The sequence below is a fragment of the Vigna unguiculata genome, chromosome 5 (assembly GCF_037176805.1).
Source record: "Vigna unguiculata cultivar grain cowpea cultivar isolate G323 ecotype 2 chromosome 5, ASM3717680v1, whole genome shotgun sequence".
NCBI classification, from domain to species: Eukaryota; Viridiplantae; Streptophyta; class Magnoliopsida; order Fabales; family Fabaceae; genus Vigna; species Vigna unguiculata.
In genome coordinates this window covers 91,403-113,967 of record NC_140796.1, presented here as the reverse complement: position 1 = coordinate 113,967, position 22,565 = coordinate 91,403, and the positions used below count along the sequence as shown (strand labels likewise).

Below are 22,565 nucleotides of genomic sequence, written 5' to 3'. Positions count from 1 at the left end.
ATTAACAATAATCTTTTGCTATCATTTTATTAAAACTATTGACTATAAGTTAATACTTTGATCTTTTGATCTTCTTTAACCTTAGGATCTTGTTAATAGTGTTCAAATGATTTGAATAGGATTTAATTGTTTATCTAATTGTATATATTTATACTTAATATTTTTATAATATTATTTTCTAATTTTAGTTGATGTTTGATAATATAAATAAATACCTTAATTATACTTTTATAAACAGATACATCAGATCAGTCTACTTTGCTTCTTTCTATATAAAACAAATTGAAAGAAAAAACAAAGCGCTTACCCACTAAAAACCGAATCAGTTCATTTGACTCATTTTTATCTCATTAACGAGTCAACCATTTGGAAATAGGTTGGCTTGCATCGCATTGACGTCAAAACGCCAATTCAATTTCAGCCCTACTACAAGTTCACGGGCCATAAATTAAGAGCCCCACAACACTACGGCCCAAAACACAAATCTCCCTCCTTTACCACGGTTACCTATATTGACAATTTCCTTTTACAACTTCTTAAAATTATAAAAAAGGATATTCACTCTGAATTTATGACACATACAGTTCAATATCAAATCTCATCGATCATGATAACTAAATTAATAAGGATTCGTTTATTTGACAAAAATGAGGTAGAGCGCCACTGAAACAAGATTTCACGAAACGATAGTTTGATTAAGAGCTCTATGAAATAAGTTAAAAAATGTTTTTGGTTGCCTGTAGAAATTAGATAAAGAAAAAAAAAATTATAGGGAGGTTATATGTAAGCTAGTACGTTGAAAGCTGTTTAAAAATTCCTAAGAATCATATAGAAAACAAAAAGAGAGTGGCATTACTGTGCAATTATTAAGTAAGAATAGTCTAGAAAACAATATAAAAATAACAGTGGCGAGCACGTAAAAAGAATATGGCAGGCACGGCATAGCTAGATTGATAAGAGATAGAATTGAAGCATAGAATATATTAGAGTAATTGAAGGAAAAATGGATAGAGTAATTAAAGGATCCTGCAATGATGCAAGAGATTGGGTTCAGAAGAAGAAGAATAGAGATGTGATTGTCGAAGAAGAAAAAGTAGAAGAAGAAACCCTAAAAAGGAGGAATAGAGGGACAGAGAGATGGGAACCTGCCAAACCCGGAGGAGGCGCTTCCCAGCATTGGCTTTGCGGGTGGTGGTGAGTTTAATTCAGTCCTTCAGTGTCATGGTTCTTCACGATCTCCGAGTCCCCCACACTGCACCACCCATCTTTCCAATTCTCTTCTTTAGATTTCAAAACTCTCTTTCTTTCTGTTGCCCAATCACCACCACTTCCAACCCTTTTCTCATTTCTAATTTGGGCTCAACTTTTCATTGTTTTGGGCTTTCTTTCTCCCTACCCATTTCCCACTTTTCCATTCTGACGTTTTACTATTTCCACTCTTCCAATTTTGTTATTCTTTCTCTCTTTATATTATTTTATCCTAATAATAATCTAATTTTACCTAATAGTTAAAAATATATTTATAGTACAAAACAAAATCAATGAATCATATGCGGAGACCTAAAGCAAATTTAATAAATGAGATTTTTTTATTTAAAATTTATTTTTTGTGTTTTTTTAGCATAAAAAATTAGTCCTTTGAATATAATTTGGTGAAGAAAAAGTGTCTAGAACGAACATTTTTTTACAAATAAGTTTCTCAAATTTGTATCGATATTCTTCCATTGACTTGAATTATATATATTCTTGCCAAAAGTAAAATCACCATCTAATCTTTTAATCTCCTTCCTCCTCGTTATCATGGCTTTGAAAATCAGAATTATCCTTATCACTCACTACTTTTCTTTCTCTATTTCTCTATTGTTGGTTTCACCTATTTCTATATTTTTATTATCTTCCATTCAAAGAGAACTTACATGTATTTTTTAATTTATTTTTCTTATTTATTTTTATAAATTTATTCATAACTCCTTTTTGTCAAGCAATTAAAGTCTCAATTCTTCTCTTCTTCCGGATTTTGAAATAGCTGATTCAAATTTTCTAGTTGAAATATCTATATATTTTTATATAAAATAAAAAATTATAATATATAAAACACTACTAAAGATAAGTATATGAAACGAGTAAGTTAAAACAATAAAACCTAATTTAGGTTGTCAACAAAGTAAACTCGAAAGTAAACTTGTAGTGTCTTGAACTCTCAAGTCTCTTCCTTATTCTCAAGTCTCAACTTTTTCACAAACTGCATATGTTATTTTAAGATTAATCATTATTAAAAAAAATATATTGTTCTTCTCAACTCGATAGTAAATCTTTTTTTTCTTAAACTTAAATTATCTTTTCTACAAAAAAACTTATATATGAATTATGCTTTGATTAATCTATTATTACCGAAAAAAGACTAAACCTCAATCTAATTATGTTGTAGAAAATTTTCAGTCCCTAGTCAAGGTAAGGACAAAAAAACTTTCAAGAACACATATAAATCTAAAAGTACTGAAAAGTAAAATTGAGTAAAAAAATGTATTTCTAATTCTAATACAAATTCAACAAACAGAATAAAAACAACAAGAATACAAACATGAGATTCAAAATTCAAAAATATAATATGTCAAAACCCTAACTCTAAGACTTTAGAATACAAGAAAGCAATGAGAGACAAAGGTCAAAGATGGAGAAAAGAAAAAAATAGAATTAAGATTAATTATAAGAAAATAAAGATAATTAATCATTGTCCTTTTTTCATAAACAAAAACATAATTTACTAAAAAAAAGTGAACTCATTAAATATCATTTTTAATTCCAATAAAAAATAATAGACACTAATAATAATTTAATTAAATTGTATTATTACATATAAACTTGTAATTAATTTAACTTTAACAGATATATATTAGTGATAAAATATTATTTTTGAGACTTTTTTCTTAAACAAAATTTTATAATTAACTTAATAGAGGTATATTAGTAATAAAAAAATTATTGAGGCCTTTTTTCTTAAATATAATATTATAATTAATTTAATAAAATAATATTGATAGTAAAATTTATTTTAGGCTTTCTTTTCTTAAAGACCTAAAGCAAGTGCTCCACTTGCTTTATCCTTGAGTCGGGCCTGTTAAAATAATATTTTTTTACAATGCTAACAAAAATTATCAATACTTACTACACTAAACTAATTATTCATTTAAACATTAATTTATCAAAAAATTTAAATCTATATAATGTAAATCAAATTTGATAATGAAGACATAAACATGTTTTAAACATATAAACAAGTACTTGGAAAAAAATATGCTAATATAATTAAAGTAATTAAAAGGTAAAAAGTTTATGTATATGATTATAAAAGTTAACTTACTTAGTAATACAACAAAATACATAGTCCACCTACTATTTTCTCTAATTTAATCATATGTGTAAGGTGGTTTTAGTCTCCTCCAAAGACTCTATTAAAACCCAAATTTTTATTGTTTGTCCTATTCCTTTTACATGTGGGGCACCTTTTGTCATATGTTTGTTTGAGGTAGTTATGCCTTTTGTTGTTTTGCTTCATACATAATTTAGATTATGTCCAAAGGTAGTTCCATTTAAGAGTTGGTAGCACATGCAACAAAAGCACTAAAATCCATATCCTAACACTTCCATGTTATGAAAGATGTCATGGCTGCCGTTGTAGGAATTAATGAACCTGTGAGGAACCATTAGAAAGATTGTATTTCCCATTTTTCTGTTTTAGCACAAAACAACCATACTAGTAACGACCTCCTAGATTAATCTATGGTAGTTCTAAGATTAACAATAAGTGCACCATAACTCAACATTGGAAGAACTTATCCAACTTTATTGTACTATAACCAACAAAAAATTAAGAAGGTCAAACCAACAAATTAAACTCTTAACACCATGTCTCAATTGCTGCAAAGACCTCATATCTCTCTCCTACTAGGTACTTCACATAGTTTTTAAACACTCAAAAGGACACCAATACCAATCAGAGTAAGAGAATCTAACAGTAGATATTTTGTTTTTCACCCATAAGCAAGCATTTAATTGTGCCACACTGAAAATTTCCACTACATCTACCTTCTCTTGCTTAAAAATAATGTTATTTATATGAATCTGAATTGCCCGAACTATTGCTACCCAGACAACCTTCCAAACCTTGTTTTGTTTTTCATTCAAGTTCGAAAGATGGAAGTGTTTGAAGTTTGTCATAATTTGTGCTAGATTGTCCTTAGTTGGTACCTTATTCAACAAAACTCGTCGTGCAAAATGTTTTGCAGTTGGAAGTACTTTCAAACTCCAAAAGACATTAAATAGATATGTGTTTTCCTCTTTTAAAGTATCTTGCAATGTATTATATACACATCTCGCACCGAATACTCCTTGCTCCTCTTCTTTCCAAAGCCAAGTATCTTCACTATCTCTTTCAAAATTTTGGTTTGCCATAATTTGGTTGAATTCCTATTCTAAGACGGTTATCGTATAAATTTGTACAAAATTATTATTTACACATGTTAGAATTACATCTTGTAATCAAAGATAGAATAAGTTTTACCTTTTGCAAATATCTTAAATACTTACATATTCTTTAATAGATATTGCACTGTAAATGAGAGATATAAGACTTATTTAAGTTTTCTTTTATATGAATATACTTATAAAAAATAAAAATATAAAGAAATAGCAAAATTACATAGTTGATGACAAAATCAAATGACAAATACTAATTAATAAATTATAATTTTTTTGAGTATTTAATAAAATGACTTTTTATTAGAGACTTATATGAAAACATTCAAATTTACGATAGGTTTAAAATTTAAGTTTCTCAAAATTAAAAGTAGAATATTTTAAATTGTAAAAATATTTTATGAAAGATCTCTAAATTAAAAAAAACAAAAATCTTAATTAAACTTTTTTAAAAATTGACATTATACTCTTTTGTATAGTCTTTTATTTAATAAAATTGAAAGAAATTTAGGAAAATAATAATTAATACTTGGATAATTTAGTATATTTTTAAAAATAATTGATTTAGTTAGAAAAATATATTATTAATTTCCTTTTTAATTATTAATGTGAAGTTTACAAATATTGTTTGTGAAATGGTTATGTTTAGTGTGAGGGGGGAGGAACAGCAGCCTGTGCCTGCCTCACCTACCTACCTCGCTCGACCCATGTCCCATGTGGTTGGCGAGTATATTATTTTTTATAATTAAGGTTTTCCTTTCGTTTATGTTTTTTAGTTAACACTTTAAAAAAACATTTGTAAGGGTATTTAAAAATATTATTTCATTAGATTCTAAAATTATACAAACAAATCTCATTTGGACAATTAAATTTTTAAAAAGATTGAAGAATATAATACTGGAATTTTACGTAAATATTTCATCTTTATCAGTATCATTTTCTAGTTTGAGAATTTTTCTTATTTTAAATTATTTTATAATATTCCAATAAAATCGAGTTTGAATAATAAATAAAAAAAAGTGTAACGATAAATAAATAATTATATTATATAGAAAAGAAAAAGCGAAAGGAGGAAGGGCAAGAGAAAAAGGGTGTGGGTTGTTTGGTTTGGTTCATACTTGTTTGTGTGGGTATCATCAGGCTACTGGGGATCGGATCCAGCTACAGTTACAGGTGCGGCTTCTTCTTCCTCTGCATCCTCTTCCAGATCTTTCTTTGAATCCTCGCACGCGCCTCTTACTTAGTCCTAGGGTGTTTGTTTCCACCGTAGATGTTGTTTGTTCATATCTGCTTCTCGCTTTTGTTGTTGATTACTTTTTTTAGTTTTTGATATAAAAAAATGAAATTCGTTGAGGGATTACGACTTTGGTGACTTTCTTGTTTTTGTTTGCTTGATTGAAGATCAAAGAAGAAAGATGTGGGGTGTAATAAAGCACAAGGTACGACTTTTGTCTGTTTGCAATTGCATTTCACTCTGCTTCATACGATGAACACAACAGAACGCACACTCTTTTTTGCAGACTCAGAGCATTCGCCCTGCCTTCTCCGCTATCAGGCATTTTTCTTCTGCCGCCAAAGAGGTTCGTATTATTGATCTCATCTAATCTCTTATCAGATATCAACCAAACTCGCCGTTTCTCTGATTCACGTCTTTCGCTGCAGATCACTGTTCGAGAGGCTCTCAACACCGCACTCGATGAGGAAATGTCAGCTGATCCTAAAGTCTTCTTGATGGGTGAAGAGGTCATCCATTTGCATTCTATTATATTGTCTCTTTCCTTTTACATTCTTTTTAATTATTTTCGCCCTTGCCCTCTTCTCTTATGTTTGTTCTTTCATTTTCCTTTTGTTTAAGTGCAGGTTGGGGAATATCAGGGTGCATACAAGGTTAGTTTACTTGTCTTACCAACCTCTGGATTTAAAAACTCGATACCGTTATGTATTACCTCTTAACTTTCTTTCTTCTTTCATTTTAGATATCCAAGGGGCTGCTCGAGAAGTATGGCCCTGAGAGGGTTCTCGATACCCCAATCACTGAGGTCATTTTCCTTCCCTACATTTCCTGTCTCTCTCATACTTCATACTTTTCCACCCATTTTGTTTGCAACTTATTTACATCTCCTTCCCGCCCTCCCTTTCATTCTTTACACCGCTTTATTGGATTTACTTTTAGGTAACAATTGTTGCAAATTGGTACACATTTGGTACTTCTTGAGGCTGTAACCCTCTCCCAGTTTTAGTCTATTAGATCTAGTACCATTCAAGAAAGAAAAAAAAATTGCATTGAGAAATTCATCGGTATTCAATTTTTGGTTAATAACCTGTATTTGATTATAAAACAAATGATGAACTCAAACTATATTTTTCCACCCATTTTATTTGCAACTTATTTACATCTCCTTCCCACCCTCCCTTTCATTCTTTACACCGCTTCACTGGGTTTACTTTTAGGTAACAATTGTTGCAAATTGGTACACATTTGGTACTTCTTGAGGCTGTAACCCTCTCCCAGTTTTAGTCTATTAGATCTAGTACCATTCAAGAAAGTAAAAAAATTGCATTGAGAAATTCATCGGTATTCAATTTTTGGTTAAAAACCTATATTTAATTATAAAACAAATGATGAACTCAAACTATACATTAAGCAGACCCTTTATTGTTATTTGTTGCTATTCTTCATTTTCTGAATTAGTTGGTATGACTAACCCAAGCACAATGTTATGAGTTAGAGTTGGCGATAAAGCACATGTGTTTCACCCTGAATCTTCTCCAAATGAAATTTGTAAGATTTTGGCATCTAACCACCTCTGAATTTCTCTCTGAACTTGCCAAGGTCCAACTTTAATATGTCCAAAGAGTCATTGATGGAATCAACCTATAAAATAAATAAATTGAAGCTTTAATAATATGATGGCTTTGGGATGCATTCCTTGGAATTAGAATGGGATGCTACTTTTGGCTTTTTTGTGTTTTTCATGTGTCCCGCTTTTCACTTTTTGCAACAAATTGCTTATTGAACATGAAAATTAATCTTTTCAGCTTCTCGCCACAATATTGTACTCTAATATCAATAATGTTTTCAATACCATGGTTGGCTCTCCATCTTAAAAATGAGATTAACAGACTGTCTTTTATGAATTGAACTTAACTGCCTATCCCTAGCCAAAAAAGAACAGGATTTATACATGGTTGCATATGTTGGATTTACATAATTTTTTGTGAAATTATAATACAGGCTGGGTTTGCTGGTATTGGAGTTGGTGCTGCTTACTATGGTCTAAGGCCTGTTGTGGAGTTTATGACTTTTAACTTCTCCATGCAGGTAGGATTATATCTTTATTGCATCATTTCTTTGTTAAATTTAGTGTGGAGTTAAGTGTTACATTATATATATATATATATATATATATATATATATATATATATATATATATGTGAACCTGGCTGTACATGAAGATGATTATATAACATTGTAAACATTGTATGAGTTTTCTCTTTAGTGATAGGAATACCTGAGTTGAGTTTTTGAATACGTGATGATGATTCCTTAAGGAGAAATGTTGACTTCACTGTGAGGCTGTGTTAATGATCAGGATATAGGTGTGCCTACCCAACTCAAAAAATGCTTGGCACGAGAGCAAATTTAATGTATATAAGATAAATGATATAATTAATTTCTAGCAGACATATAAATGCTCAAAAAATAAAAATTACTCTGTAAAAACCGTAGTCATCATTCATAAATAGAAGTCATGATGATATTGATAATAGTCAATCTCAAACTAGAGGGGGTGGGGATGTGAAAAACAATGCATGCTAGTAAATGGCATGCTGCTAGAGGAGTCACATGACAAATCACCAATAGTTGTCAAGATATTACATGTTTTGGGCTTGTGATTGCTGCTCTAGGAGAACCTGAAGTGATTCTCTGCTCATTGCAGGGATGACATACTTAATGCTTTTGAAATTCCGTGTCTGACTAACCTGTTAAAGATATAAAGCTAAGGATTTGTTGTTGGGCCAAGCTGCCGATCTCAGTATTCAAAAGAGGGATTCAGTTTATTGTTAACAGTGTCAATCATAATTGACTTTAAAAATAAAGCAATTCTGTAGTGTTTTAAATAATTGTTTTAACATCACTTCAATGCCATACAAATCAATTTAGTTTATTAGATGGCAGGCCTTTTTGCTGCAATTTGGTTACTTGACAACGCTGCATGAAGTAGGGCCTTTTGTTTGCAATCTTAATGTTGTTGACCACTGGTAGCTTGAATATTGCTTAGTTTTTAGCTTCATTTGTCTGCTATACAGCTGTGTCATCTTTGTTTTATTAGCTTGCTGATTAATTATTTAATTTTTATCCACTCATTGAATTTTAACTATTGTTGCAGGCAATAGACCATATTATTAATTCTGCTGCAAAATCCAATTACATGTCTGCTGGGCAAATATCTGTACCTATTGTTTTTAGAGGACCCAATGGTGCTGCTGCTGGGGTTGGTGCCCAGCATTCTCAAGTATGGTTCTCAAAGATACTTTCTTTTATTTACAAACTTTATTTCACTATTTCGTTAAATTCTGCATTGAATTTACTCTGCTTTACAGCTGTGGAGAACTGATAAATGCTTTAGATTTCATCTATGTAACTGCAATTTGCTTTTATGCAGTGTTATGCATCTTGGTATGCTACATGCCCTGGGTTGAAAGTCCTAACACCGTATTCATCAGAAGATGCACGTGGTTTGCTTAAAGCTGCTATAAGGGACCCAGATCCTGTTGTTTTTCTTGAAAATGAGTTGCTGTAAGTTTTGCTGCTTGATTCTCACCCCACACAACCTCCCCACCCGTGAAATAGGTTGCCATAGTTTTAACACCAGTTGTTATTATTATTCCAAAGAATATTTAATTTGTATGTTATGTCCCCTAGGTATGGTGAGTCATTCCCTGTTTCAGCTGAAGCTCTTGATTCCAGTTTTTGCCTTCCCATAGGAAAAGCAAAGGTAGCTAATTATATGTAGTGTACGAATCCTTGTTTCTAGAGCCATATTTAGTTATTTATTACACAATAATGCTTTCTTACTGCATCTAACTAAATTCATGTTTGCTTCATGCATTTTACCACTGACAGATTGAGAGGGAAGGAAAAGATGTAACTATTACAGCTTATTCAAAAATGGTTGGCTATGCTCTCAAGGTTTGTTTACCGGAAGATCCTTTTGTGGTGTAGATATGAATATTATGTTGTTCTAAAAAGTTAAAAGTCTCTAACCCGTCCTGTACTACCAAAGTAGATAACATTCTTAAATATCTCTTCTTGGTTTTTAGGCTGCTGAGGCACTGGCTAAAGAAGGAATCAGTGCTGAGGTAAGACTTGCAAGAGTTTGTAATGAACTTTCCCCTCTTTCTGAAAAACTTCATTTGGGTTATGATAATGGTTAGTGACGTTTTTATCCACATAGGTTATTAATTTGCGTTCAATCCGACCGCTGGATCGGGCCACGATCAATACTTCTGTCAGGAAAACCAACAGGCTGGTGACAGTTGAAGAAGGGTTTCCTCAGCATGGTGTTGGGGCTGAAATCTGGTTTGTCTCTTTACATTGACTTTCTCTGTATCTTTCTGGTTAACTCTTGCCAATCATGTGAGTGTACACTTCTCTTGAGCAGCACATCTGTCATTGAGGAGAGTTTTGGTTATCTTGACGCACCGGTTGAGAGAATTGCCGGGGCTGATGTCCCTATGCCATACGCAGCTAACCTGGAGAGAATGGCTGTCCCACAGGTAATGATTGTAGAATATTAATTGTTTCTTCTGAATATGTCAACTTGTTTTGGAAGATCCGTTTTCTTTATTTTGATCCGGAAATCTATTTCTATTTTGAATGGGTGTAATGATAGCCTGGACATAATGGTTTTGTGTGACACGAGTTTTGATGCTACTTTGTTTAAGGTTTTGGTACATGTGTATAGAGAATTTAAATCTGATTGCTTTCTGGTATATGTGGATGGACAGATTGAAGATATTGTTCGAGCTGCGAAGAGAGCATGCCACAGATCGGTGCCTTTGGCTGCAGCTGCTTGAAAGTTCTGAAAAAATTTCACGTCCTGATTAGTTCTTTGGTAATCCTTGATGTACCAAAAACAATTTTTCCCCAAATTTCCACCATAAAACAGCAGGAAGAAATTACAACCAAAGAATGCTGGTTTTAACTCGTGGGTTATGCTAGGCTTTGGTTCAAAAATTCTGTTGTATATTCCTAATTTTCAGGACTCACAGATGCCATACATTTTTTCCCCATTCTCAGCCAGCATATATATATATGGGAGGAAGTTAAGTTTAATAACTTGGAAAACAATAACACAGGGCGGGAAGTCTTCTGTGTTTTGGTTTCTGATTGGCAATAACTAAGTAGTCAATTTTTTGAATACATTGTCGAGTTTCTTTCCAGTGGACCAGTTCTATGCAAGATCTAGCTTACTTTTTTTATTCAATTCTCTTTACTGTTTCAGTTACTTGGCAGGCCAGAGATATTTAATTTGATATGATGTCCGTATCCTTGTGGAGAGCAAGGCTGTGGGTACCTGGTGTTGTGGATGGTGCTTGGTCTAAGTCACCGTGAACCCCCAAAGCTTGTCGTTTTTCTCTGCCGTTCTTTCGGTTCACCAATAGCCACGAAATCATATTGGCTGCTGTTAATGTCAATCGAAGAAATTTCTTCATTTGCCATTTCCTCCTACTTTCTTTGCGAATTTTACCTTTTCCAGTTATCTTACCCTTTGCGTAAACGAACTTAACTTTTATCTGTGAACCTTTTCACCGTGAATCATGAGAAATCAGTTGGAGGTTGCTTTTAGATATAGTTGTTGTAGTCAACTTCATTTAGTATCATGTCAATGTATTAACCAGGGAAGATAATTTAGCAAATTTATGTCGTAGACCTAATTATATGCCATAAAATGTCACTGGCAATAGTAAATTATATTTGTTGTTGGAGTATATTTGAGAGGGAAGGTTTTGAAGGACAAAGATGGTGCTAATTTTTTAAGTCTTTTTTGGATAAATATTTAAAATGAAAGGAAAATATATTAATACTTTGTCAATGTATTATTTTCAACCATAACTTCTCGGTTTTATTTTATTTGACGTTTTGACATGATGAAATGTTCTATTTTTTCTTTTTCTAGAATATTAACGTTGTATGTGGGGATGAAAACAATATTTTGAACACAAATTCTCGTTCCCTAAGATTTCATCCAGGGTTTGTTTTATTAATACTTAATAATCTCGATTTGATAATTTAAATACATTTTTCCTTTCATCCTTTCGACCACTTTTAAAAATAAAACTGTAGAACTTTAAAGCAAAAAAAAAAACCTCACGTACAAATACTGATTATAATGCGTGTATAAACCTTAAACAAAAACTTAAGTGATGATATTTTCATAAAAAATCTTTCATAAATTCCAAAATATGTTTTCTTAGTTCTTTTTGAATGTTATTTGTATCCAAGACTTTTTTAGAACAAAATCTCACTTTCGCAAAGCAAGTTATGATATCAAATTCGATTACATTATTCTTGGAGCGGAGTCAAAATGTGATAAATAGTTGAGTTTTGCAGACAAATGGAATTTAGAAGCTTCAGTGTCACTTTCCATAAACGAAGTATTTTTAATTTGAAAAACGTGTCTTTGTTTTAGTTAGGGAACATAATTTTGAAAAATAGTTTGGCAGTCATTTTAAAAGTCAAAGTTGAAAAGCTTACATTTTGGAGAAGAACATTTTGTATTGATTCTTGTTTGGAGAAAAAAAAAATATAGAAAAAGTTGTATGCATGGAAGGTGCGGCCTTGACTTTTGACAAGTGAACGAAAGTATTTTGAGTGAGTAGTTTTATAATATAATTCAATGATTAGAAGGGTGGAGTAACGAGAAGCAGAGAATTGAGAGAGGGAGGAAGAAGGGAAGACAGAAGAAGGTCAGGGAAAATTGTTCTGTAGAATAATATAATAGTAATGGTAAATAGAAATACAATATTATTAAAAATAAATAAATAATAATAATAATAATAATAATAATAATAGAAATAATGGAAGGTTGGGGGTGGTGGAATTTGCGTGGGAGGAGTTGGTGGCGTAAGCAGAGGAAGCGGTTGAAGAAAGAAATGGTCTGATTGGGATGGGGAAGGGGATTTGACCACCTCCTGGTTGTCGTTGTTGGCGGCGATTTCCTTTTGCTATTCTACACTCTAATCTCTCATTCGTTACGAACAAACAAAGCAAAAGTTAATGGCAGAGAGGAGGAGAAACGATTGCAAGGCATCGATGAAGAACTCTCTGAGGAAATTGCGAGGTCTGGCGCTTCACAATCGCACTCGCAAGCATGACTCCTCCAACTCCATCCAGCCCCTGGGCCAGCTTGACGAGCTCGCTCGGGCCACCCAGGCACGCACGCCTCCACATTCGCATTTCTCTTTCCATCTCTGTTTCTTCAACATATCCTACCCTATCATACAATACATCTCTACTTTTAGGGTTTGACGGATGGAATTGATTTGGAATTGGTCTTCAGGATATGCAAGACATGAGGGACTGCTATGACACCTTGCTTTCCGCCGCGGCCGCAACCGCCAGCAGTGCCTATGGTAGGGTTGGGACGTTGGAATATCGTTCATTCATTCATTCATTATTTTCTTCATCATTTCAGGCTTTGAATATGATCTATTATTCTCTTCTTACAGAATTCTCTGAGTCCTTGCGGGACATGGGTTCTTGTCTTCTCGAGAAGACCGCTTTAAATGACCACGGAGAAGAAACTGGCACTCTACTCTTCTTTTACTTCTTCTTCCACTTCCGCACACACCTCATCACCCTTCTCATTTTTCTCTCTTCACTAACCCCTTGCCCTGTTCTTTTCCATTATATTATTGCAGGAAAACTTCTCCTCATGCTCGGCAAAATCCAGTTCAAACTCCACAAACTCATTGATGACTACGTCTCTTCCTAATCTTCTCTCTATTTCCATTTTATCTTTACTTCTTATTATCTCTGCTTTTCATCACTCTTTTCTTTCCCATTCCAGCGTTCTCATATTATTCAGACAATTACCATTCCCTCAGAGTCTCTATTGAATGAACTTCGAATTGTTGAGGTTTCTAATTCTAATCTTTTTTATATCTCTATCTGTTGCACTTACACAAACCTACTTATGCATCACTCTCCTTCAACTTTCAGATTCAGCTTTTTCTTATTGCAGTAACCTAAAAATATCTTTATTTTTATATTCTGCATGGATGACTTTTTGTAATTTTTATCTTTTTTTTTTTTAACACTCGACCAGGAGATGAAGCGGCAGTGTGATGAGAAAAGGTTTGAAATGTTTTTTATTTTTGGATCTGGTCTTGTCTTTGACTGTCACACTGATATACTTGTCATTGTGTCATATGATATGCAGAGACTTATATGACTATATGGTAGCAAGATACAGAGAAGGAGGCAGGTCTAAAGGCGGGAAAGGGGAAACTTTTTCTTTGCAGCAGTTGCAAACTGCTCATGATGAATATGATGAAGAGGCTACTTTGTTTGTTTTCCGATTGAAATCTCTGAAGCAAGGACAATCGCGTAGTCTTCTAACACAGGCAACGCGTCACCATGCTTCTCAGGTTCTTCACATGCCCCTGTTTCCTTGCAAAAATTGGAGTTTCCTTTTTTTTTTTAATGTTATTACCATTGCTTTCTTTTGTGCCCAAAACAGTTGTGTTTTTTCAAGAAAGCAGTCAAGTCCCTTGAGACAGTAGAACCACATGTAAAATCTGTAACTGAACAGCAGCACATTGATTACCAGTTCAGTGGTCTTGAAGAGGAGGATGGGTATGAAGGTGACGATGGAGATGATGATGGTGGTGGTTATGATGATAATGATGATGGTGAGCTGAGTTTTGATTATGGACAAACTGAACAAGACCGAGATGTTTCTACGTCACGAAACTCCATGGAGGTGACTACCTTAAGTAACTATGATCTTCAATTTTTTTCTTCCCCTTTGATGATTTTGAATTTATTTAGAAATGGTTGTCTAATGAAGGCTGGGAAATTACATCTACTGACACGCAAAAGGGAACAGGTGAATGATTGTGCACTCATGTGGTGGTCGTTGAAGGGTTTGAATCCTACTGCATGCTATGGTGTATATGTGTGAAAGCAAAATTAATGAGTGAATGACTAAATTCCTGGAGAGAGATTATGTTGTGCGCAAAGTTGTTTTTACAGTCTTAAGCTCAAAAGTTTTGCATATTTGTTTGTTTAATTGTGACTAACTGCTCTATGCACACGAGTAATACAGTTTAATTAGAATGCCACTAGATGGATGGGTTGAGCAAGAACCTCTTCAAGTAAACTTCGGGGTTTTAACTTCTTTGGTCAATGCATGAAAATGCTATGGAAGTTTTCAGTAATGAACTTCTGATTTTGAAGATTTTGGTTCTGAACAATATATATATAGTTTTAATTTTCAAAGTTTATAAAAGACTTCAATTGGCTTATATTACTCATCTTGATGACATGGTGCTTATCCGTGTTCACCTCTTTACAGCTGGATCAAGTGGAAGTTACACCTCCTGGAGGTCTTACATCTGAAGCTGCCAAGGTAAAAAATACATCTATTATCTTCAGTTTTTTTTGGAGCCTATAAAACTTAAAGTACGCAAGGGCATGCACAATGAATCTTTTGCTCTGTTTGCAGGAAAACTTAGACAAACTTCAAAGGAATTTATTTTCCTTTAGGGTTAGGACAGGGAGCCAATCTGCCCCGCTTTTTGCTGATAGTAAACCTGATGCAATTGAAAAAATGAGACAGATGCGCCCATCTTTATCTCGGAAGTTTAGTTCATATGTGCTACCCACACCCGTTGATGCCAAGAGTTCAATCTCTTCAAGTTCAAATAATCCAAAACCTTCCAAAGTGCAGGCAAATTTAAGTGAACCTACAAAGAACTTGTGGCATTCATCCCCATTGGATCAAAAGAAACATGAAAAAGATAGTGGTGATGAATTTTCTGGTTCTATTGTCAGAAGTGCTCAGTCAGTACACAAGGAAAGTAACAGTAATACTGCATCCACGAGATTGCCTCGTCCTCTGGCAGATAATTTTTTATCCTCGAACCGTGATTACATTTCTGCTCACTCTAAAAAGATTAAAAGATATGCCTTTTCTGGCCCATTGACAAGTGATCCCGGGCCTACCAGGCCGGTTTTGGTAGAAAGTGTTCAACTATTCTCTGGACCTCTTTTGCCAAGTCCAATCCCTCAGCCTCGGTCATCATCTCCAAAACTATCTCCCACTGCTTCTCCCACTCTCGTGTCTTCACCCAAAATAAGTGAGCTTCATGAACTTCCTAGGCCTCCAACCAGTTTCCCATCGAATTCAAGGTTTTTAGGTTTGGTGGGTCATTCTGGTCCCTTGTTGTCTAGAGGTCAAAAGGTTTCCTCTGCAAATAATTTGGCCGCATCAAGTGCTGCATCTCCATTGCCAATGCCACCTCCGGCCATGACTCGTAGTTTCTCCATACCTTCTAGTGGCGCTAGAGTTGCAGCATTACATGTTCCTAGAACACTAGATTCTTCTCATGGATCATCTATATCCGAGACTAATGCTTCTCCTCTGATACCACTAGCGTTATCTAGTAGTCAGCCATCATCAGATTGCTGAGGTTGCTGTGGATATTTAGACCAGAGGTATTTTTTTAAACCAGGGCTTTTTGTTTACCTTTTTTCTTATTTTCTATTATTTTTGTTTTCCTTGATTTATTTGAACTTTTTTTTAATTGTGAAATTTAGACAATGTAGAAAGTGTTGAAGTTTCATTTATAGATGGCAAAACCTTTGTCTCCATTTGCCTGGTTTGGAATGGTATAAAATGGAGATAAAGATCCGTACCCACGTCTATAACATCAAGAACCTGTAAAAGCCTTTGGTATAGGACACCTATTTCTATCTTCAAAGTTCTTGCAATATATAAATGATTTCCAATTCCCCCTTGTGGAATAAAATTGTTAAATGAAAAATATCCAATACTTTTTATTGTATCCTTAGTGTAATTTGGAGTATGTGAGTTTATCTCTTTGGACTTTATTAATTAGGATTATAATAAAAAATTAGGATAAATAAGGGTTAGTGCTTTATGTATTGCAATTGCAACATTATTTCATATCATATGAAGTCAATTCTAATGTCATAATATTCAGTTTTTATTCTGTCCTTTTCCTCCGGAAATACCTTAATCTCTCTTAGTCACTTCCATTCTTCTAATAAAGTGTTGAATTTAATCACAAGGCATTTGGATGAAGGGATGTGTTCTAAATTTTGTCTTTATCTAACCGTTTAAACTTTTGGAATAGTTTGCCATATGACAAAATAGACTATGTAATCTATATGCAAAATACTCTCTACTGGAAATGCACATTGGGATTGAGAATATTTTTGGTGCAAGCATCATCTATTTTAAATGGACTTGACATTTTATTATGCACAAGTACTTTATAATATGAGGTCATACATGCAGAAGCTCACTTGCTTGCTATTTTTTTCATCTTGTCCTTAAAATAACATGTGCAATAGGTGGAAGTGTTTATAATGATGGGATGCATAATTTAGGACATGATGGGGTAGTTTTTATAATGCATTGGAGAATTTTCAATTCTAAACTAATTGGTATTACCATTGTAAGATTTAGCAATTGCTTTATTATTGTTCCTGTTCCTGCTACCAATACTGTGAGAAATTTTAGTTTAACTTACGTATGATTTAATGTTCCCTTTCTGTTTTGACTAATGTTATGCGATGAACCCAGGTATAGTCAATGGATACTTGTGCAGACTAATTCTACTTACGTCTGAAGTTAGCCTTTACGGCCTGGCAAATTAAGCTTGGGGCCAAGAAAACTTAGGTTAAGTTTTGCTTAGTTGCAAAGATGTATATATTCGTTTTTACCTAGTATTCGTGTGTCTGTCATAATCATTGTTAATTCAACTTTATGGGCTTTTTGTTTTCTTATTTCGAAATAAATGCCCATCGGCTTTATTGTTGAGATATGCATTTAAGCAATGACGGTAACCAATCAATCACGCCTCCTCTTTACGAGCAATCCAATTGTCTAAATTAAGTTGTGTACCTTTCAATAAGTGCAGTTTGCTTTCATATGTTTTCTTAAGTAAACATTTCCACGAACACATGAAATCAATTCTCGGAGAATTCGATTTATTTCTGGATTTGCATGCATAAATCATGCTTTTGATTTGTCTGCAATCTGATGGAGCTGGACACGAAGAGAGAGAATAGAATTTCATGTAGTGTAACAATGTCGCTTTTGTTGTTGAATCGCTATTTGGTTAATAAAACACGTTGCAATAATAAAAAAAGAAGAGAAGTGGACCTTCTTGCAATTATGCTCTAGCAGGTGCTGATCACTACCTAGGTACCGTGGCATTTTCTATGATCTGGTAGAATTAGTTTAAGTCAGACAAATGGGTACTCTTGTGGACTTATTGGGGCAATTTTGTTTCGAACATGTATGTAAATTCCAAATACCCAAATTTAAGTGGCTTTTGTCATTATCATTATAATTAATCTATATCTATCTATATATTACAAATGGACATCACAAACCATCCGTACTAGCTGTACAGATTTGGAAACCAAGAAAAGAATTGCCGATGTCCTAATTAGAATGCAATGCATAATATTGGTAATTTGGAACGGATGCAAGGAAAATAGACATTTCCTATATGATACGTTGTTTGGACGATAGAGATTGACTTCCTCCTGGTTATTTGGTAGATATAATCCTTCATTTGCAGCTTTCTCCAGTATCATATCTGACGAATCCCATTAATTCCGGTCCTTTCAGTCTTGTGTTATTCTTGAAACTGCAGGAATATAAACTATTATCCAATTCTCTCACACACATAGATCAACTTGGGCATGGATCTAGAGGTAAGAGAAGCATGAAATCATAACAGGGGAATGCCATTATCAATGTTATATAGAAGCATGAAAGTAATTGCTAAATTCTACAAATGATCAGCATTGAAAAGTCAAAAGAAAATTATAATCGCCATTTTCCTATTTTGATGGTATTTATATATTTTCTTGTCACCAATGAGTTGAGTTCAAGTCATCTGTTATTACTACTGTCTGTTATCACCCTGCAGAAATAGCGGCTTAAACTTACTTACAGAATCTGTGACAAAATTTGTGCGAGTAATAATATCAATTTTGCAAGTAGTAACGAAGTGGACCTTGTGAAGTACTCGGATTATTAAGTTTTAGATTGACTCACCTTTGTTCAGAGAACTTGGAAAAAGAGCCGGATGTCGGGAAAGTACCACACAGATCGTTGTTTGATAGGTCTCTGCATAACATAAGAAAAACGAATTTAAAACGTGAGAAATTAGAATTTACGGAGAAGAATGAAGAGATGTGTGATATTGAAAAGGTAGGACAGAGAGACTCACAAGATCTTGAGGTTTCCCAACTTAGTGAGTTCCCTCGGTATTCTTCCAGTGAGCATGTTGCTGTTGAGCCGCCTGTAATATTGTATCATAAAAGGCTTAGGCTTAGGCTTAAACTTAGGCTTGGTGAACGGTCCACTTACTATTTATTTTAATTAACTTACAAGAATTTGATGTTGGAGAGGTTGGACAGGGTGGCGGGAATGGAGCCAGTGAGGTTATTCTGGTAGAGACCCAAGCTAACCAGGTTCTTGAGGTCTCCAAGTTCCTTTGGTATTGGACCCTTCAAATCATTCTTGTACAGTTCTCTGCACATACATTGCCAAACCAAATCTTAGGTTCTATCTTTGCATAACATATTTGATCTTTAGTGATGTCTGTCAGACATTTTCAGAAAATAGATAAATACAAACTTCGCTACGGCGCTTACAGAAATTGAAGGCGCTGGAGCTTCCCTAGCTCTGGAACCAAATGACCAGACAATTTTGCATGTCCGAGGTCCCTGCATGAGTACGCACGCAATTATCAGACTTAACCCATATCAAACAAACATGTTACAGGTCCTTCTCCTGATAACTTATCGTGATTATGGTGGTCGGACGAACCTTCCTGACTTATTCTACACCCACACACACATAATAAAATAAAAAATACAAAGAATACATTCCAAATAAAAACGTGAGAAACTGAAAGGACAAGATGGAGTTAATTACAGTCGGGTCACTCTCTTATCATCATCACAGGTAACATGGAACCATGTACAAGGATCCACCAAAGTTGGATCCCAGCTCTGTAGAACGTTATTTGGGTCTTTCACAGCTCTTCTGAACGCGAACAGAGCATCACCTGTTCGTTTTCAAGTTCAAAAAAAAAGAAGAAAATACTATTGTGACAAGATTCTTCGGCTGGATACATATGGAACGCATATATACAAAGGGGTGGGTTTACCTTCAGAGTTTGCATTTATAACAGCGAAAGGGTCTGATAGGAGAAGAAAAATGGCAAGAACGTAAAAAGGTACCCTCATGCTCCTCTCCATGAAGTAGCAACCCTGAAAGTTGGTAGAGAGAGACTTGACTGGAGTAGAGATTTTAGACCCTCACCCCTCACACCATCTGACACCAGTAGATGGTTCTATTTGTAGTCGAAGTGCGCCTAATAGTAATAATACTAATAACAAAAACTTGTATTAGAGACCAAATCTTCCTCTTTCTTTAATGCAATTATGCTTTTGGAATGGAATCACAAATATATGGAGAATTTTTATAGTGCCCGTGAATGGATATGAGATGCTACCTCTTTAGTTTGTCTATTCACACTCAACTACCAATGTAGTCTTGCGTTAAATATCCTTACTCTTTTTCAAAACATAATTTTAAACGAACAAATTAGTCATTCCCTATAGGCCTCTATAAATAACTATTATATAATTGTTATTCTTGATATATTTAGTTAGGTCAAAGAATATAAACACTATTTGAATTTTAATAAGGAAAACATTTAGGATATTGATTAATTATTCAGTATTCAAGCAATAGAGTTTAAGTCTATCGCAGTAGGTCGTTTTATGCAATAACACAGACTAATTAAACTAAGTTGTTCTTCCTCTTGTCTGCTTGTATTTGAAAAAAAAAAATTATGTGAGATTCGGTGATGGATGGTGTGATTTCAAAGAAGGAGAATAATTGTTCATTCTGTTTTCTTTTATTAGAAAAAATTATCTCTGACACAAAGCAGCAAGGAATATTAGTAATGATATTGAAAACCGTAAGTAATAAAATGATAAAGATGATAAAGTTAAATTGGTTTTTGATTAGTCAACCATGATGTCAAATTAGTTAACTGGAAGCATGATAGTAAGATTTGTGATTGGACACGTAAAAGTAAGGCACTAGCTAGGAATGAAGAAAGTGAATAGAAAGATTATAGATGCTACTTTTGTGGTTTGGCATTGCATGTGAAACGCAGATGCAAATGAAATACTCGTCTTTTAATGCATGTTATGTTAATGGGTCCAAGTCCAACACTATAATTTTGACTTGGGAGGACTCAATGGGTTGAATTGGTTGACAGCATGAAGCATGCATGTTGATGTTGGTTTGTTCTGTTTCAAGTTACTGTACTTTGTATCTTCTTTTTTGATAGTGGGAGGGACACAAAAGCATGAAAGAGTCCCTTTGTGTGATCTTAGACAGATAATGCAATGATCTCCTCATTAAAAGAAGTGACTTGGAGATTTCAGACTTAGACCACATCACTGTCTCTTTTTATCTGTCTCTCATTACCCACGTTAACTCCTTTTCATTCTCACACACTCTCCAACCATAAGCTTCGGAAAAAGTTATGATATTATTACTGTACAAAACAAAAAGCCGTTTCTACTTAACTCTTTCTCTTCTTCACCAAAGCGATAAAAGCTTTCCATACGCATAATTATTGTTGAGTGTATAATCAACACCTCACGTGTAAAAGAAATTATATTGGTTCTTTGACCATTGACCACCACATTTAGAAAGATGTAGTATTATGCCCCACCACTCCCCATCTACAGTTGTCTTTTGACGCTTAAGAAAGGGGAAAGGGAGGGAACAAAATTTTGAACTAGAAAGTAATTAAAATATTTATTCCGTTAATGTATTCTAATATTTTATAACTAATCGTTAATCTCTAATATTATTATTTATTGTGAACATTTTGGTTAGGAGTGGCAGAGGAAGAGTGTTAATTTACTTTTTTAGGATGCAAATGTATTAATGTTATTCCCGCCATTGCTCCCTTCAAATCAAATTCAATCCAACATCTTTTCGAAAGCCACTTTTTGTTCTTTATCAATGGCTATACAATTTAGGGACTTTAACATCATCGTCATGTGCTCTCATAAACATTGAATTTCAATTCATAAATTAATTTCGACGAATTTCATAAATAAATATTTATTTCCCACTTTGAGATTGATGTCTTGCGCAGGCCTTAACACAAGATTTCTGGACTTTCTACAGGTGGGCCTTTGAGCCCAAAACAATATTGGTACAAATCTTGGCGGTATGTGTTAGTAACTAAGGAACTAATTGAGACATCATAATTCCTTTATATATTTATATATATATATATATATATATATATATATTTTTTTTTTTTCTTGTATCATAAGTTTCACTCATTTTATTTTTAACTTTGCATTTTCTCTTCTATTCTTCATTGTTCGCGTGATTGTTATGGAAGGTTAAACCTCTAAATGAATTCAAAATTTCAACAATTTTCGTTAGAAATTGAATTTCTTTTTCATTTTCTTTTTATCAATTCTTTTTTATATTGATTAATATGATATAATCATGATTAAATAAATGATTGATCGACCCAATCAATTATTTAATTTACTTGAATTCAATATAGTTAGTGATTACAATTGTGATATTGGTTTTTGTGATTGAATTTTCGAAGGATTTCTAATTATAATTGGGTTTATATCGATTTATACCCCAAATAATTTCACTACATGTGTTTAAATTTTTGGGTTAAAGTTATTCATTTTTTATTTTTCAATTTTATTTTCTAATTCATTAAATTTTTGGCATTATATTATTATG

The 22,565-nt window shown here is 33.5% G+C and overlaps 3 protein-coding genes and 1 long non-coding RNA gene across 9 annotated transcripts; 2 read left to right on the top strand and 2 right to left on the bottom strand.

Annotated features, from left to right (window-relative positions):
• Positions 1–919: 919 nt before the first annotated feature.
• LOC114185251 (uncharacterized) lies at positions 920–2,226 on the bottom strand. The gene is made up of 2 exons (XR_014995256.1): positions 1,146–2,226; positions 920–1,026 (listed from the first exon to the last, which is right to left on the bottom strand). It is a non-coding gene; the product is annotated as an uncharacterized LOC114185251 (long non-coding RNA).
• A 3,276-nt stretch (positions 2,227–5,502) lies between these two features.
• On the top strand, positions 5,503–10,967 carry MAB1 (Transketolase family protein). Its single transcript, XM_028073272.2, has 15 exons — positions 5,503–5,649; positions 5,878–5,915; positions 5,997–6,056; positions 6,139–6,219; positions 6,337–6,363; positions 6,453–6,515; positions 7,712–7,798; positions 8,868–8,993; positions 9,144–9,277; positions 9,404–9,476; positions 9,605–9,670; positions 9,802–9,840; positions 9,936–10,060; positions 10,143–10,257; positions 10,489–10,967. The coding sequence occupies exons 2-15, from the start codon at positions 5,892–5,894 to the stop codon at positions 10,555–10,557; spliced, it is 1,089 nt and encodes a 362-aa protein (XP_027929073.1). The 5' UTR covers positions 5,503–5,649; positions 5,878–5,891; the 3' UTR covers positions 10,558–10,967.
• Positions 10,968–12,478: 1,511 nt separating this feature from the next.
• On the top strand, positions 12,479–17,555 carry LOC114183484 (uncharacterized protein At2g33490-like). Of its 5 annotated transcripts, none has more exons than XM_028070515.2 (12): positions 12,485–12,916; positions 13,044–13,116; positions 13,213–13,290; positions 13,405–13,466; positions 13,554–13,622; positions 13,812–13,840; positions 13,926–14,133; positions 14,226–14,468; positions 14,556–14,594; positions 15,063–15,116; positions 15,213–16,204; positions 17,319–17,555. In XM_028070515.2, the coding sequence occupies exons 1-11, from the start codon at positions 12,761–12,763 to the stop codon at positions 16,176–16,178; spliced, it is 1,977 nt and encodes a 658-aa protein (XP_027926316.1). In that variant the 5' UTR covers positions 12,485–12,760; the 3' UTR covers positions 16,179–16,204; positions 17,319–17,555. The 5 variants fall into 5 exon arrangements, with proteins under 5 accessions (XP_027926314.1, XP_027926316.1, XP_085529744.1 ...); XM_085673620.1 differs by having other exon boundaries at positions 12,777–12,916; positions 13,006–13,116; XM_028070513.2 differs by having other exon boundaries at positions 12,479–12,916; positions 13,213–13,466.
• A 486-nt stretch (positions 17,556–18,041) lies between these two features.
• LOC114183485 (leucine-rich repeat protein 1-like) lies at positions 18,042–20,204 on the bottom strand. 2 transcript variants are annotated; one of them, XM_028070518.2, is made up of 7 exons: positions 19,927–20,204; positions 19,692–19,824; positions 19,409–19,480; positions 19,143–19,286; positions 18,982–19,053; positions 18,807–18,878; positions 18,042–18,454 (listed from the first exon to the last, which is right to left on the bottom strand). In XM_028070518.2, exons 1-7 carry the CDS (start codon positions 20,015–20,017, stop codon positions 18,412–18,414), a joined length of 627 nt encoding a protein of 208 aa, XP_027926319.1. In that variant the 5' UTR covers positions 20,018–20,204; the 3' UTR covers positions 18,042–18,411. The 2 variants fall into 2 exon arrangements, with proteins under 2 accessions (XP_027926319.1, XP_027926318.1); XM_028070517.2 differs by having other exon boundaries at positions 18,042–18,393; positions 19,927–20,198.
• Between the last annotated feature and the right edge of the window lie 2,361 nt (positions 20,205–22,565).